Genomic DNA, 13,888 nt, shown 5'->3' with positions numbered 1-13,888 from the left:
CTGACAGGCACTTCAGGCCCTGGGGCCATGTGGGTGGGGCAGCCACAGAAGGGGCAGGCCTAGGGTGGAAGGGGGAGGGCCTATGGCAGTCAGTCGTTAGTGCTGCTCCGACCATGATGCTGGCCCCTCACACACACCCCCTCAGAGCTGTGAGAAGCAGCGCAGCAGCACTGCCACAGTGTTTCACAGGGGCCTGCAGCTCCAGCCCCCAGCACTGCTACAGCAGCAGCAGCAGCAGCAGCAGCAGAAGCTCTGGGTCCCTTTGAAGTGCCAGTCCCAGGAGTAACTGCCCTCCTTGCCCCCACAACACCGATCCCACCCATCATTGGCAGGCCTGCTTGAGCCGTAGCAGTGACAGCTGCTGCAAGATCACTGGTGAGTTGGATAAAATAGCACAGAAACCAGCCACGGGAGGGGTGGAGCATCCCTACGAAGATGGCTTATTAAGAGTTCATCAAACCTGCAGAGGTGTTGCACAGTTAATACTGACTGAGATTTAAAAATACACCCCATTTGATGTGATCTTAGCAGCATAGGCTCAGACATTTACACCTCTGAATAATGACGCCTCCAAATAGTTACACATCTTTCTGTGCAGTAGCATCCCCCCTTGCAAGGAAAAGGAGCAATTCCCTGTGATAGATGCAGTGTGGCAGGTGGGTTCATCCAACTTTTCTCTCTCTAGTCTCATTTAATCCACTTTTGGCTGCCAGGTATCGCAGCAGGGTGTGAAAAACGGAGATTCACTTAAAAGGTAACTTACGCTCGTGGCATATTGGAGATTCGATTGCAAAATCCAGCAGTGACAGGAAGCGTTTTAAAACATGGTTCTGGGACAGGCTGAGGCTGAGCACTCAGACTGTAGGTTCAGGAAGGCAGAATTCAGAACAGTCCGTTATGTGTTTTGTTGAACGATTCCCTCCTGCCAAGCTGAAGGAAAGATGAATGGCTCTCTGCAAAGAAATGCTACCTAACTGGAGACTAGAGAGGCATTGTTACAACATTTATTGTGAGGAAACAAAAAAGGCTGATGTTCCCATAATATGTATGATGTAGTGTGGTCTGATGGTTAAGGTGCTGGTCTGGGAAATCTGAGCGCTAATACTTGCTCTGCCACATATTTACCTTGTGACCTTGGGCAACTCACTTTGTCTTCCTCTGTACAGCCTGTAAGATTCTCAGGGCAGCAGTTGCCCTGCTTTATGTACAGCACTTAGCACAGTGGGGTTCTAAGCAGACTTGGGCATCTAGGTCCTACAGCAATGCAACTTATGACTAGTGTATGACTAGCAGGGCTGTGTGAATGGACTACAAGACCCTGTAAACCAGCTCTAAACCAGTGAGGTTTTTAAGCTTCCACATGGGTAAAATTAGATATTTATGTAGAAAAGTGCTGATTTTTAACCCCAGAGAGGTTGAGCACTTTCAGAGCTCACTGACTTCATTGTAGATGCAGGTGTTCATGTGTGTGCACACAATGTTCTATTTCATCTAATCTAATTTTCAGTTTTTAGCTTGTCACCCATCAGCATAGAATCCGGATCCCTTCCAAGTAAAATCAAGAGTAATTGCAAAGTCCCTGGTGGATTCTATAGTATCTCTGGTATTTCTCCTTTTATGGAGTAAAAAATAATCAACTTAAGTTATTTATTTGCTTGTTCCGTTTGCTTGATTTATTTGTGTTAGTGTTTAAATATTATTTTGCATGGGGTATTTCAGTGTATTATAAGGTTTTATTGGTATGGAGAATTACCTGCTATGAATTTTTTCTGCAGTCCTTTAAAATTACGCTATATTTTTAGGAGTAGTCATAAGACAGATGGTGACACACGTGAGACTTTTCTGTTTGTTTCGAAATGCGGAACATAATTAGTGATGTACTTATTGGGAGCAGAAGGCAGAATCTGCACAATCACAGCTCCAATATGAAAATAACTTCCTCTGATCCACTTCGGCAGAGACGAGGAGAGGATAATGAAGCAGGACAGTGTCATGCACTCAGATGAGGCACATTAAGTAAGCGGTGGGACGAAACCAGCAGCAGTGTGTGATTCTGAATTTCCAGTTTTACAGACTGTTTATTCCAGCTTTATAAATCACACTGTCAATGAAACAAAACAAAAAAGAAACCAACCAACAAACATGGACTGGTAGCTACAATGTATGGCAACAGTGTAATGGGTTAGATAAGTGTGGTGCAGATGACCCAGACGACCTTACACACGTCATGTAAACATCGAGACCTGGGAGGTAGTGTCCGTATTTTGTAGTTGCCTACGTTCTGCTCACTAGAGTTACACAGAGCATCTCAGGTGTGTTGGTTTGCTTTGAGTAGCTCATGGCCCTGATTTGGCAATAAGCATAAGTAGGTGCTTGTGTCTATTTCTTAGCTGCCCACTGAGGTGCTTTGCTGAGCTGGGGACTGGGTTCCCAATCTGATTGCTCATGTGGTGTTGGTAAACGTATCTTTGTAGAATTTCCCACTGTAAAAATCCATTGGTTTGCGAATTGCTACCGGAGCTGTTTTCCTCCGTTGACCTATTGAAAGGCATGCTTAAACTATATAGGGTGGTTTTAAAGGTAATTTAACTCTTTAGCTTCAGAGAGCAGGAACCCTCAATGTATAACCACCCCCAACACTATCCTGCTAAATTCCTCGTTTTTCACTGTCCTCCAGGCTGCTGCAGGCAAGCTTCTGATTGCAGCCATGGCTCTGGGCTTCCCTACTGGCCGGCACAGTGAGCTAGCAGCTCTTCTGGGTCTCCTTGCCTGACTTCTTAGCTCCACATTGATTCTTTCACCCATGCATCATTGTTCCAGTTCTCTGTGTTCTTTCCTCCAATCAGATGCTCCTGTTTCCTTTTAGTTCCACTTCTCGGCCTGCCAGCGAGTGGCTCCCAACTTTCAAGCCTGCGAAATGAATGCTTTCGCTCTTGGTTTTAATCTGGTAAAATATCAGCATGATCATTACAGAGCCACAATTTGAGACAGTGGGAATCAGAAAAACCAGAAACTGAGCAGGGGATCAGACTGTGAACTAAGCGTTTGATGTGAGAATTTTGTAAGTGCTAAAATACTACACCATGGAACAAGTGCAGATGAAGGCATCTCTTGTTATGGGTAGAGGGCTGGAGCCTGTATTTTTATTAAATCCATAGATCTTTCCAGTTTCAAAATTCTGTTTTTCTTCCCTTCCTTTCTTCTGCATTTTATGCTTTCGCTTTACTGAACAGTCCTGATATTTTTTGTAAGTTATTTTGCTGTATTTACCAAAATCCTGACTCTATTTTTGCCACAAATATACAGCTGTGCAAATATCTGAATAAAGGTAACAACCTCAGAGGGGCGAACAGACTCACTGGAGCCCTGGGTAAGGCACAGGAGTGGGATGATGGGGGAATGGCTCCATGTCCCAGAAGGGGCAGAGCCTCAGTCAGAAGAAGAGGGGCTGTGGCAGTTAGATATTTGCTAGACTGCTGAAGAAATGTGCTTCAGAAAAGGCAGCAGAGTCCAGTTCACTAGAGGTTGAACCTCTCTAATCTGTAACTCTCTCATCCAGCAAACTCCGTAATCCAACATGATTTTAGTTAGCCGCATGACCCTTGCCATGGGTGTGTCCAAGTTTCCTGCGGTCCCATAAAGTTTGTTTCCAGCCACCAGTCCTGGCTCTGTGTTCTGTGCTGTTTTTTAGCTGTAATTTACCTCAATGTCTTCTAAGAGCCCAGTAAGCAGCAGAAGTGTTGGTAACGTGCCAGACAATATCAACCTCACGTGGTCTGAAAAATTTTCCTGTCCAGCACCAGAAAGGTCCCAAAGGTGCCAGACGAGAGAGGTTCAACCTGTAGGAATGGTTTAGAACACTGTCAGTGCACCCTCCTTTATGGCAGCGAGACTTGGACCCTGTATGCCCGCCAGGAAAAGAGGCTGAACGTCTTCCACTTGCGCTGCCTCAGGTGCATCCTTGGAATATGATGGAAGGACAGAGTGACCAACACCGCCGTCCTCGAGCAAGCTGGAATCCCAACCATGCACACCCTCCTCAGGCAGCATCGGCTCCGCTGGCTTGGCCACGTCCACAGGATGAATGATGGAAGGATTCCAAAAGACATCCTGTATGGTGAGCTAGCCTCTGGCAAAAGACCTCCCGGACGCCCCCAGTTGCGCTACAAAGACGTCTGCAAGAGAGACCTCAGAGAGGTAGACATCGAGCTGGACAACTGGGAAGAACTAGCAGACGACCGCAGCAGGTGGAGGCAGGGGTTACACAAGGGCCTTCAGAAGGGCGAGATGAGGATCAGACAGCTAGCAGAGGAGAAGCGAGCGCACAGAAAGCACGCTAAGGACTTGCCAGACACCCACCACATCTGCAAGAGATACAGCAAGGACTGTCACTCTCGTGTGGGTCTTCATAGTCACAGTCGACGCTGTAAATGAAGTCCTCAATTGAAACTATAAAGGGCGCGATCCATAGTCTATGCAGACTGAAGGATGCCTACTAACTAACTAACAGTATAAAGTGCACTGTGCCCCAGCCGGTGTGTGTGTCACAAGTAAACCTAAACTTTGCTTATTGTTAGATCTAGTTACATACTAACACTGGGCTTAACTGGCTCCTGCTTCTTTCTCCTGCACATCAAGCTCCAACCTCAGCAACTGTCCCATTATTCTCTGCAAAAGATAAATTGTCCAGATTGTGCAACACCCACTCTTGGCTCCCCTCCCCTTACACTGGCGAATATTTTTGTTCTCCTAGACAACTAGCACTAACAGGCATGCCCATTTGCCTTTCAAAGCACTCAGATGCTTTCCCCAGCTGCGAGCCATTAGGGGTTCCAGAATACATAGACCTTTGGACCCTGGGGAAGCTCTCACAAACTCCAGGAGGCCTGGACACAGGCTAAAGAAAGTAGTCAACCAAAGCAGGTGCTGAGCCTGGGAAAAGGGCTGGATTAAAGGCAGCCTGCCTAAACTGAGCCATTTATGGTTTGCCTATTAGCTTTGCCTAGCCTAGAAAAAGCAAAAGAGGCCAGAGTTCCATCTGGGAAGTGGCTTTTTAAATATTGCCGAAGACTTCCTCTGGCAGCTGGTAATACTCGCTGAATGAAGAGTCCCTCAAAGCTCTGCTCACTTTCTCCTGCCAAATTTTCCATGGCAGACTTTTCAACTGATGCTTTAATTGGACATCATTATTAATGGAATGGTACATGGATTAACGGAAGGCCACCTGGCACCATCAGTAAAGTCACTGTTTTCAATTAATTCCATGCAGATGATTCTACTAATTCAGCTAGCTTTCTACATCACTGGCACGTGAGTATGATTGCTAATTTTAATTGTGTCCCCTCACTGAATCGCACTCGTTTGAAAACAAGAACTTCACAGACTCCATATTAAAATCACAAACGTATGAATACAATGATGGAAAGAACTGAGAATAAATTAAAAGGATACTTTAGTGATGCAAACATTGGTATGTAAATCTTTTTTCAGGGGTCTGATTCTGAGCCATTGAACTTAATTGGAGTTTTCCCTTTGACATCAGTGGCCACAGGATAATTGTGTACAGCGATGGTACAATCATTTTGTTCCGACACCCATAAGGTATGCCCAGTAACACAGGGTTTGCCAGCCCTGCCTTCACTTTTTGCCTATAAAATTTAGGTCAGATATTTTAAATGGCTGGTTGCAATCAGCCAGTCAAATACTCTTCCATCAACTTGCCTCGAAGATGCCCTGGAATAACTGTGAGTGTGTTACGCTTGCATTTATTTGCAGCCAGGATTTTACGGGCATTGAAAATGGAAACCCAGTTAACACACTCGACACACAGCCCACGTGTGTATATTCTACTGCTAGTGGTACAGCTCCTATTCCAGCCTGTGGTGGTACAGGAAGTGAAGAGGAATAGCCACACCATTTGTGGGTAGAACTCTCCTCCGCCATGATGGGAGCCACTTTCCTCTTAATCCTTATGCTAGGCCCAGGGGATTAATCATACATCCGCAAATCATAGCACCATGCTAGCAGTTCTGCAGCTGCATCTGAGATGGCATTTCAGCTCCATGCCTCTGATCTCCCATTTCTTCCTAGTCCTCCTTCCAGCAAGACCACTGTCTCCCTGAAAAGGAATTTTCCCTGTGCCCTTGTTTGAAGGATTTTCCATGTGTCTGCAAGCTTAGTTAACACTCTGTGCAATTGCCATTGCATCCCAACTGCCATTGCATCCCAACTGCATGCCATTGCCATCCCAACTGGCCCTATTTCCTACTGACACAGCAAGAGACATAGTGAGGCAAGTTTCATGCCACTCACACAGTGTTGTGATCTACCATATCTTGCTGGCTCAACCCATTTTCTCCCTTTGAATCTCTCTCTCTCTTTTTTTTTTTTAATTTGATTTTATTAGCTGGACACTTTGTGCCTGGCTGTCGATTCTGTCCTCCATTGTACAGGTATCAGGGGAATCCTCAATGCAGGGAGCACTCTGTGCCATGAGGAAGAATATCGCCATGGCTCAGCCTCCTATACCTTTGGGCCCAACAGCACAGGATATCTAAAAGAGGAAGGCCATATTTGTCTTGAGCAGGGTCAGAGGAAGTGTGGAACTCCCTGCTACAGGAACAGGGCCAGAAGATGTGGCACTCCCTGCTACAGGAGCAGGACCAGAGGAAGTGTGGAACTCCCTCCTCCTGTTCCACACTTCTTCTGGTTCCGCTCCTGTAGCAGAGAGTTCCACACTTCCTCAGGCTCTGCTCCTGTAGCAGGGAGTTCCACACTTCCTCTGACTCCATGCGTATAGCAGGGAGCTCCACGTCTTCTAGCCCTGTTCCTGTAGCAGGGAGTTCCACGCTTCCTCAGTGCAGGAGCAGAGCCAGAGGAAGTGTGGAACTCCCTGCTACGAGAACAGGGCCAGAGGGTTTCCATGGGAAAAAGGTTATCCCAAATCCCACTTACTGTGGGTTTTGTTGCACCTTCATGTTATGGTTGCCAACTGGCTATTTATAACAAGGGATATCCCTGATTTTTTTTTCATCTCTGTACGACAAGATGGGTGTTGCTGTAAAAGGCAGCAAGAAGTGCCCCTGGTGAATGTCAGTGAATACTGCTTAATAATATTGTTGATGGTGGTGGTGATATCTGGAGTGGGTGGGGGAGAGGGCACAGCTGCTATGAAAGTCTTTCTTTGTGAAATACAATGTTGGCAACCTTAGGCTTCAAGCATCTGTCACCAGCCATTGGTAGTGACATGGTGTTGGACTAGATCGGGGTGAGCAAATACTGGCCCATGACCCAGATCTAGTCCACAATGGTTAGTTCCTGGTGGGCCGCCACCATTCTATTTACCTGCACCTTCACAGGTTTCAGGTAATCACAGCTCTCATTGGTTACAGCTCACCATTCACCACCAATGGGAGTGGCAGCAAGTGGTATCCCGGTCCACGTCATTTCTAGCCACTCCCATTGGCCACAAACAGCAAGGTGCGGCCAATGAGAGCTGTGATTGCCTGATACCTGTGGAGAGGCAGGTAAATATAGGGCTGATTTTTGTTATTGCCCACCTCTGGACTAGATGGAGCAGGCATCTGACTGAGCCTGCTTGTTCTTGTGTACTAAGCCTCAAGAGATCTGGGTTCAATTGATGGCTGTGCCAAAGACGTTTGGGGACAGGTCATTTAATCTCTGTGAACCTTCATTGGTGGTGATAGAAGAGTCATAGAACTGGAAGGGAGCTCATCAAGTCCAGTCCCCTGCACTCACAGCAGGACCTATCACCATGCCTGACAGATGCTGAGCTAATCTGCCCCAGTGCCTCAAAAACAGTTATCAGGAAATTCACTGGAGGCTCCAACAAGGGAGTAAACACTCAACCACTGGTTTACAAGGCTACTACTTTAGCCACTGAGCGATTCCCTGTCACCATAAGACTAGGACTCCCTTGGAGAGTCTTGTGTCTGCAGACACTTTAGCGGGACAGGGGTTTTCTGACCTTTGTGTCTCTGTACTGCACTTAGCATGGAGGTACACCTCTCCTAGAACTGGAAGGGACCTCGAGAGGGCATTGAGTCCAGTCCCCTGCCCTCTTGGCTGGGTCCCTTGTCTCATTTGGCCCTTCTAAGTACTACTGCACTATAAATAGCAATCACATGGCTTAAATGAAAGCGCCTATTGCATGTGCCTGGGAACAGAACTCCGTCTACATTATTACTGTGCTTGACTTCCTTAATTTTCTATTGTTGGGCTCTGCTGCCTCAATATGATCTATTTCCTCCCCTGTTTCTCTCCACCAAGTGCTAATTTGTCACAGTTACTTCTCATCTTTTTCTGCCCCTGGCTGTGCATGTTGTATTGTCTCTCTGCTCCTGTGACTTGCAGCTGAGCAGTGTTTGGATTTTTAAAACTGTCAGTGCCACTGAACCTCTGGGGACATGAACGTTGTGACTACAATAAAGGAATAAAAATATGCAGTGCCCAAGTTGATGTCTCTCATAAATATATGTAAAAAGCCTGTGCTGCTTTTAAAAATGTTTCGCATTCTAAATACCCAGCGGATTGTGCAAAGATCCTAAACTTGATGTACTCTGGCAGAACGTGAGTGCGCGATGCAGGCTACCAAACCTCCTGTCCCGAAATGCTTTCTCAGGCTTGTTAAGGCCCAGCTGTTGCAAACTTTTGTGCTCAAGCGCAACTTAAAGCATGTGAAGGGGCCCTTTTGACTGTATTGGAGCTAGTCAGCATGGTTAAAGCTGGGGAGGCTCAAGACTTTAATCACGCTTGGGTACTCTTGATGTTGTTGCTGTTAGCTGGTTATGATTTGTACTGGGCAATCATGTAGGAAGCCCAGAAAAGGATCAGCAATTCAAAATGCTGCACACAAGTTTGGATTTTCCCCAGAGACTTTATGCTCTGCGGCTACTGTCATGCTACCACAGAAGTTCGACCCACTCAGGGTCAGTCTTCCAGGGTTTCATTTTGCACAACTGAAATGACACTCCTAGAAGTCAATGTCTCCTTGCAAGAGGTGAGGAATAAGGAATGTTGAAGGGAAAAATGCTCCTATTGACCTTGTGTGGACAGACATGGAAGTCGACTGCGGATAAATTGATTTTAGCTACGTATCTGGCATAGCTAAAGTTCCATATTGGTGGTCAACTTCTCTGTCTAGTGTAGACATAGCCTGAGAGTCAGACATGAGGCAGCTGGTGGACAAAGCGGATGAGGTAACTGTGAAGTGTTCCTTAGAAACATGGAAGTCTTGGCACTTGTTTATCTTGTCTCCAGGTGGGTGTTTTTGTGTCTCATCCTCCCCAATGCACCACAACTCCAAGCATGTCCTCTCATGCTTTCTCTCTCTGTGGATCCTTGCCCCCACCTGGCACTCCCTTTCTTAACAGGAATGTTTTGAAAATGGTGAGGAGAGAAATCTATTTTGTGCTTTTGGGGTAGCACCTAAGAGCTCCAGCTGTGGTCTGTGACCCCTCTCTGCTAGGTGCTGCACAGAAGAGAGCAAAGACGTTCCCTGACCAGGAGAACTAACAATAAGTGAAAGGGTGTGCCTCCACTTAAATTGCTATAGCAGCACAGTTGTGCAACTGTGGCACTTCAATGTAGATACTACCTATGGTGCTGGGAAGGTTTTCACGTCAATGCTGGTAGTCCACCAGACTGAGAAGCAGCAGGTAGGTCAATGGAAGAATTCTCACACCAACCTAGCACTGTCTACACAAGATGACAAAATCAGAATAGCTGTGTCTGTCAGGGGTACATATTTTTTCACGTCCCTGAGACACATAGCTATGCCAATGTAAGTTCCAATGTAGGCGAGCCCAGAGAGGCTCCACAGGTGGATACAAACTGGCAGACAGAAGAGCACAAAGAAAATGATATGGTACTGGTGAGCATCATGGACAGTGGTCTTAGAACACCAGCAGTCTTACCGTCGTCGAGTCTTTTTGTGGGAGGCATCATGGGAAAGGAGTTTTGAGGACAAGTGGAAGGTGAACAACGAGGTGGCTTTGTGGGTGGTTCTGGAAGCTCCTCCCAAGCATGAGGCACAGCATGGGAGGAGGGACACTATGTATGAAGTGTGAAGGTTTAACAAGTGGGCGCTGAAGGTGGCGTTGCTGGCTGGTCAAAGGGCAAGAATCAATGTTTCAGTAGCATGTGAGACGTGATAGCTCAGGGTAGGCTGTGGAAGGCCTCACAAATAAAAGCAAGCAGCTTGTGTTTGTTCAGTTGGTGCTGTAATTTGTTTGAATTATTTCCACTGGCCAGTGATTCATTTTGTTCTTTCCTCAGTAGTTTTCATATAAAATCCCAGAAAAGTTGGACTGGCAAGGATCTGGAGAGATCATCGAATCTGCCTCCTCCCTACACCAGACAAGGCAGGATTAATACATAACATGTGCTACTGATCCATGCCACATCTTAACAAAGACAAACAACATATAATGCATACCATTGTATAATGAGTCATTTTCTCCCCCCGCCCCATTAGGAGCATCCGGTGCCTGCGAAATATCATCCACTGGAACCTGATTACCACGTTCATCCTGAGAAATGTGATGTGGTTCCTGCTTCAGATGATTGATCATAACATACACGAAAGCAATGAGGTATGTGAAGTGGCGGCAGTATCCACTTGCCATGTTTGTAGAGACCACACTAAATTATTTACATAGATGTATAACAATACTACAAAGACTAGTGTGCGTGTGCTCTCTCCACCCTTAAAAAAGCGTTAAAAAGGTTGATTGCATAAACAACATTTGGATTCGATAAATATTCATCTTTCCGCTCTCTGAATATTCATTAGCCGAGATACAGTCTCTCTCTTGATCTCGGTATGAATAAATAAGTAAAACTGATTTTCGGTTACCTTGCATCACGTGCAAAGATTTCATAAAGTACATTGCAGTCTAAGGGAAAGTAACATGGTCTAAGATACTGAAAAGAGATTAGGGAGAGCTGTACGCCCTGTCCATCTGTCTATCCCATTGTACTGAAGCAGTGATGCCTCTAATGAATAAAGTGGTTTTGAACTTACTCTGGTGTCTTTAGCAAATTATCTGACACTGTGGTTACGCAGAATCTGCATTCCATTTAGACCCAGTCATGTCAGTAAGTGAGGGGATGTTTATCAACTTGGTCATTCAGGGACTGCATTTCCCATGACTGACTTTGAGAAGGACATTAGCCATTGGGATCAATGGAACAATTGCAGAGAAAGGTGTTGTTCAATGTGAATAAGAGTAGCTATATTAGGCCATTGAATAGTAATAATACCTAGCTCTTTTAGAGGGGGTTTCATTGATACATCTTTAAATGCTTTATAAACATCAGTATCATTGATGTTACAGTGAAACTTTGAAGACTGGCAGAAAAATAATTGGCCAATATTTCAAAAGAGAAAACTTGATGACCCAGGGAACTGTAGGCTTGTCAGTCTAATAGTGACCACGGGCAAGATCATGGAGCAGCCAATATGGGATTAGTACCAAGGTACACGTTAAATGGGTTAAAATCTGTTTAAATGATAGGTCTCAAAATGTAAAAATTGAGTGGGGGGTAATTAATGAAGTGGACTGGCCATTGCTACAAAGCGATCCGAATCAGGTGTTAAGCTGGGCTCAAGCAAACAATGTGTTCTTAATAGGGGGTCAGTGTATAAATCTAGGAAGAAAGAATGGAGACTGTGCTTACAGGGGGAAGGACTCTGCCCTGGGAGGTGGTGACAATGACAAAAACTTGTGGGCTGTGGTTGATAATCAGCTGAATATATCCTCCCGGTCTGAAGCTGTGGCCAAAAGTTAATGTGATCTTTGGGTTCTTAGAGGGGAATCTCAAATGTGATTAGAGAAGTAATTTTACTTCTGTATTTGGCATGGGTAAGAGGTGGCTGGTGGAATACAGTGTCCACTTTGGGGGCCCACAATTCGTGAAGGACGTTGATACGTTGCAGAGGGCTCAGAGAAGAGACACAATAATGATTGAAGCATTAGGAAATGTGTCTTTGTCGAGATACAGCTCAGTTTGTTTAGTTTAAAAAAGAGTTAATGAACGAGCTGCTTGTGGTCTATCAGAACCTACAGGGGGGAACAAATGTTTAATAATAAGCTGGTCTGTGTCACAGAAAAAGGCCTCATTCAGTCCAATAACTGGAAGTCCAAGCTAGATGAATTCAGGTTGGAAAAAAACACCAAGGTTTAAAATACTCTGAAATATGTCTGTTGCAGCCCTGGTGTCGCTGTATTACAACGATCTACAATTATTTTGTGGTGACCAACTTCTTCTGGATGTTTGTGGAAGGCTGCTATTTACATACTGCAATAGTGATGACTTACTCCACAGATAAGCTGAGGAAATGGGTCTTCCTCTTCATAGGATGGTGTAAGTGCCATGTGCTTTAAAATGACTGTTATGTGACTGCCAGTGTAAAAGAAGTGATATAACCAAGAAATCCCAGGCATGTGATATTTTTGTCATTCAAATAGTACCCCATTTACCAAATGCTAATATCTGATCGAGTTGAGTTAAATGTTGCTATTTAAAAACACTTTAATGACACAACACAGGCCAGCGAATGAAAGGTTATGAGTGTTATTTCCAACCATGGCTGTGTTGAAGGAAGGAGGATTAGGTGCTGTGTGCATGAACCAGCAGTTTCAGAGTCCTGCGGTTCACATGGCTCTTTCAGGTTGATCATGTGCCCCTAAGTTGTCTCTTCATTGTGTATTTGTTTAACAAACATTACACTTGGCTCAGTGGGTAACAGGAGACACTATCCCTGACCTCACTGGCCCTTGAAGCCTTAAGACAGACAGACACAGCAGATCTGACAGAAGGAAAAACAACTTCAGCATGGAGTTAATTGGACCTTTTTCTGTGCAAGCACAATGTTGCAGCTGCATTTGAGGTCACTAGGGGTTAGATCATGGGTGTCCAACCTTTTGGCTTGCCTGGGCCGCATTGAGTGAAGCGGAATTGTCTTGGGCCGCATATAAAATATATAATATAGTTGATGTATATAAATCACATAATGATGTTAAAAGTTTACGATCTTGTGGGGCTGCATTACTAGCTGTCCAGGGCCACATGCGGCCCGCGGGCCACGGGTTGGACACACCTGGGTTAGATTGTCTTCCTAAGACACAGCCTTGTGGGGATGTAAATACAAGTTGAACCTCTCTAGTCTGGCACACTCTGGGTCTGGCATGATTTTATTTACTGGGCTGTCCACATACATTGGGTGTGACCAACTTTCCTGCAGTCCCATAAAGTTTGTTTACAGCCTCCAGTCCTGGCTCTCAGTGTTCTGTGCTGTTATTTAGCTGTAATTTACCCCTAAATGTCTTCTAAGAGCCCAGGAAGCAGGGGAAGTGTTGGTAATGTGCTAGACAATACTGACCTCCTGTGGTCTGGCAAGTTCTCTGGTTCGGCTCTGTTCAGGTCCCCAGGGTGCCGGACTAGAGAGGTTCAGCCAATAGTCGTTAAAAAAGTAAACTGGTTAAACCAGACCCACCGAACAGGGTCGGGGGAAGATGGCGAGAGAAAGAAGGCAGTTGCCCCAGAGCACAACTTTTCAAAGGAGTCTGGAGAGCCTGTTGCTGCTGCTGCTACTCTAGCAGCATTGGCAGCCGGAGCTCTGGGTATGTTAGAAGTGCTATGGTAGCATGGGTTCGCTGCTCTGCCTGGCTGTTAGACAAAGGGGACCCCAGCAGCATGATCTGGGCAGTCATGGGAGCTGACTGCCTTAGGCCCTGCCCCACGCCCAGCCCCTTACAATGGTAGGGAGCTGGAACCCCCCGTCCCACCTTTCCCTGGGGCCTGCAGGGGCTGTTAGCCCTGCTGTGTGGAGCTGGGATCTCACCATCCAGGCACGGCTGGGACT

At 45.8% G+C, this 13,888-nt stretch overlaps 1 protein-coding gene across 1 annotated transcript in view; it reads left to right on the top strand.

Annotated features, from left to right (window-relative positions):
• CRHR2 (corticotropin releasing hormone receptor 2) overlaps positions 1-13,888 on the top strand; it is a 284,318-nt gene that overhangs the window by 171,872 nt on the left and 98,558 nt on the right. Inside the window, exons 6-7 of the mRNA XM_074986331.1 lie at positions 10,496-10,613; positions 12,234-12,387. Coding sequence (XP_074842432.1) covers positions 10,496-10,613; positions 12,234-12,387 — 272 coding nt within the window. The remainder of the gene's footprint in view (positions 1-10,495; positions 10,614-12,233; positions 12,388-13,888) is intronic.

The sequence above is a fragment of the Carettochelys insculpta genome, chromosome 2 (genome assembly GCF_033958435.1).
Source record: "Carettochelys insculpta isolate YL-2023 chromosome 2, ASM3395843v1, whole genome shotgun sequence".
Lineage (NCBI taxonomy): Eukaryota > Metazoa > Chordata > Testudines > Carettochelyidae > Carettochelys > Carettochelys insculpta.
This window is presented reverse-complemented; position numbering and strand designations above follow the sequence as displayed.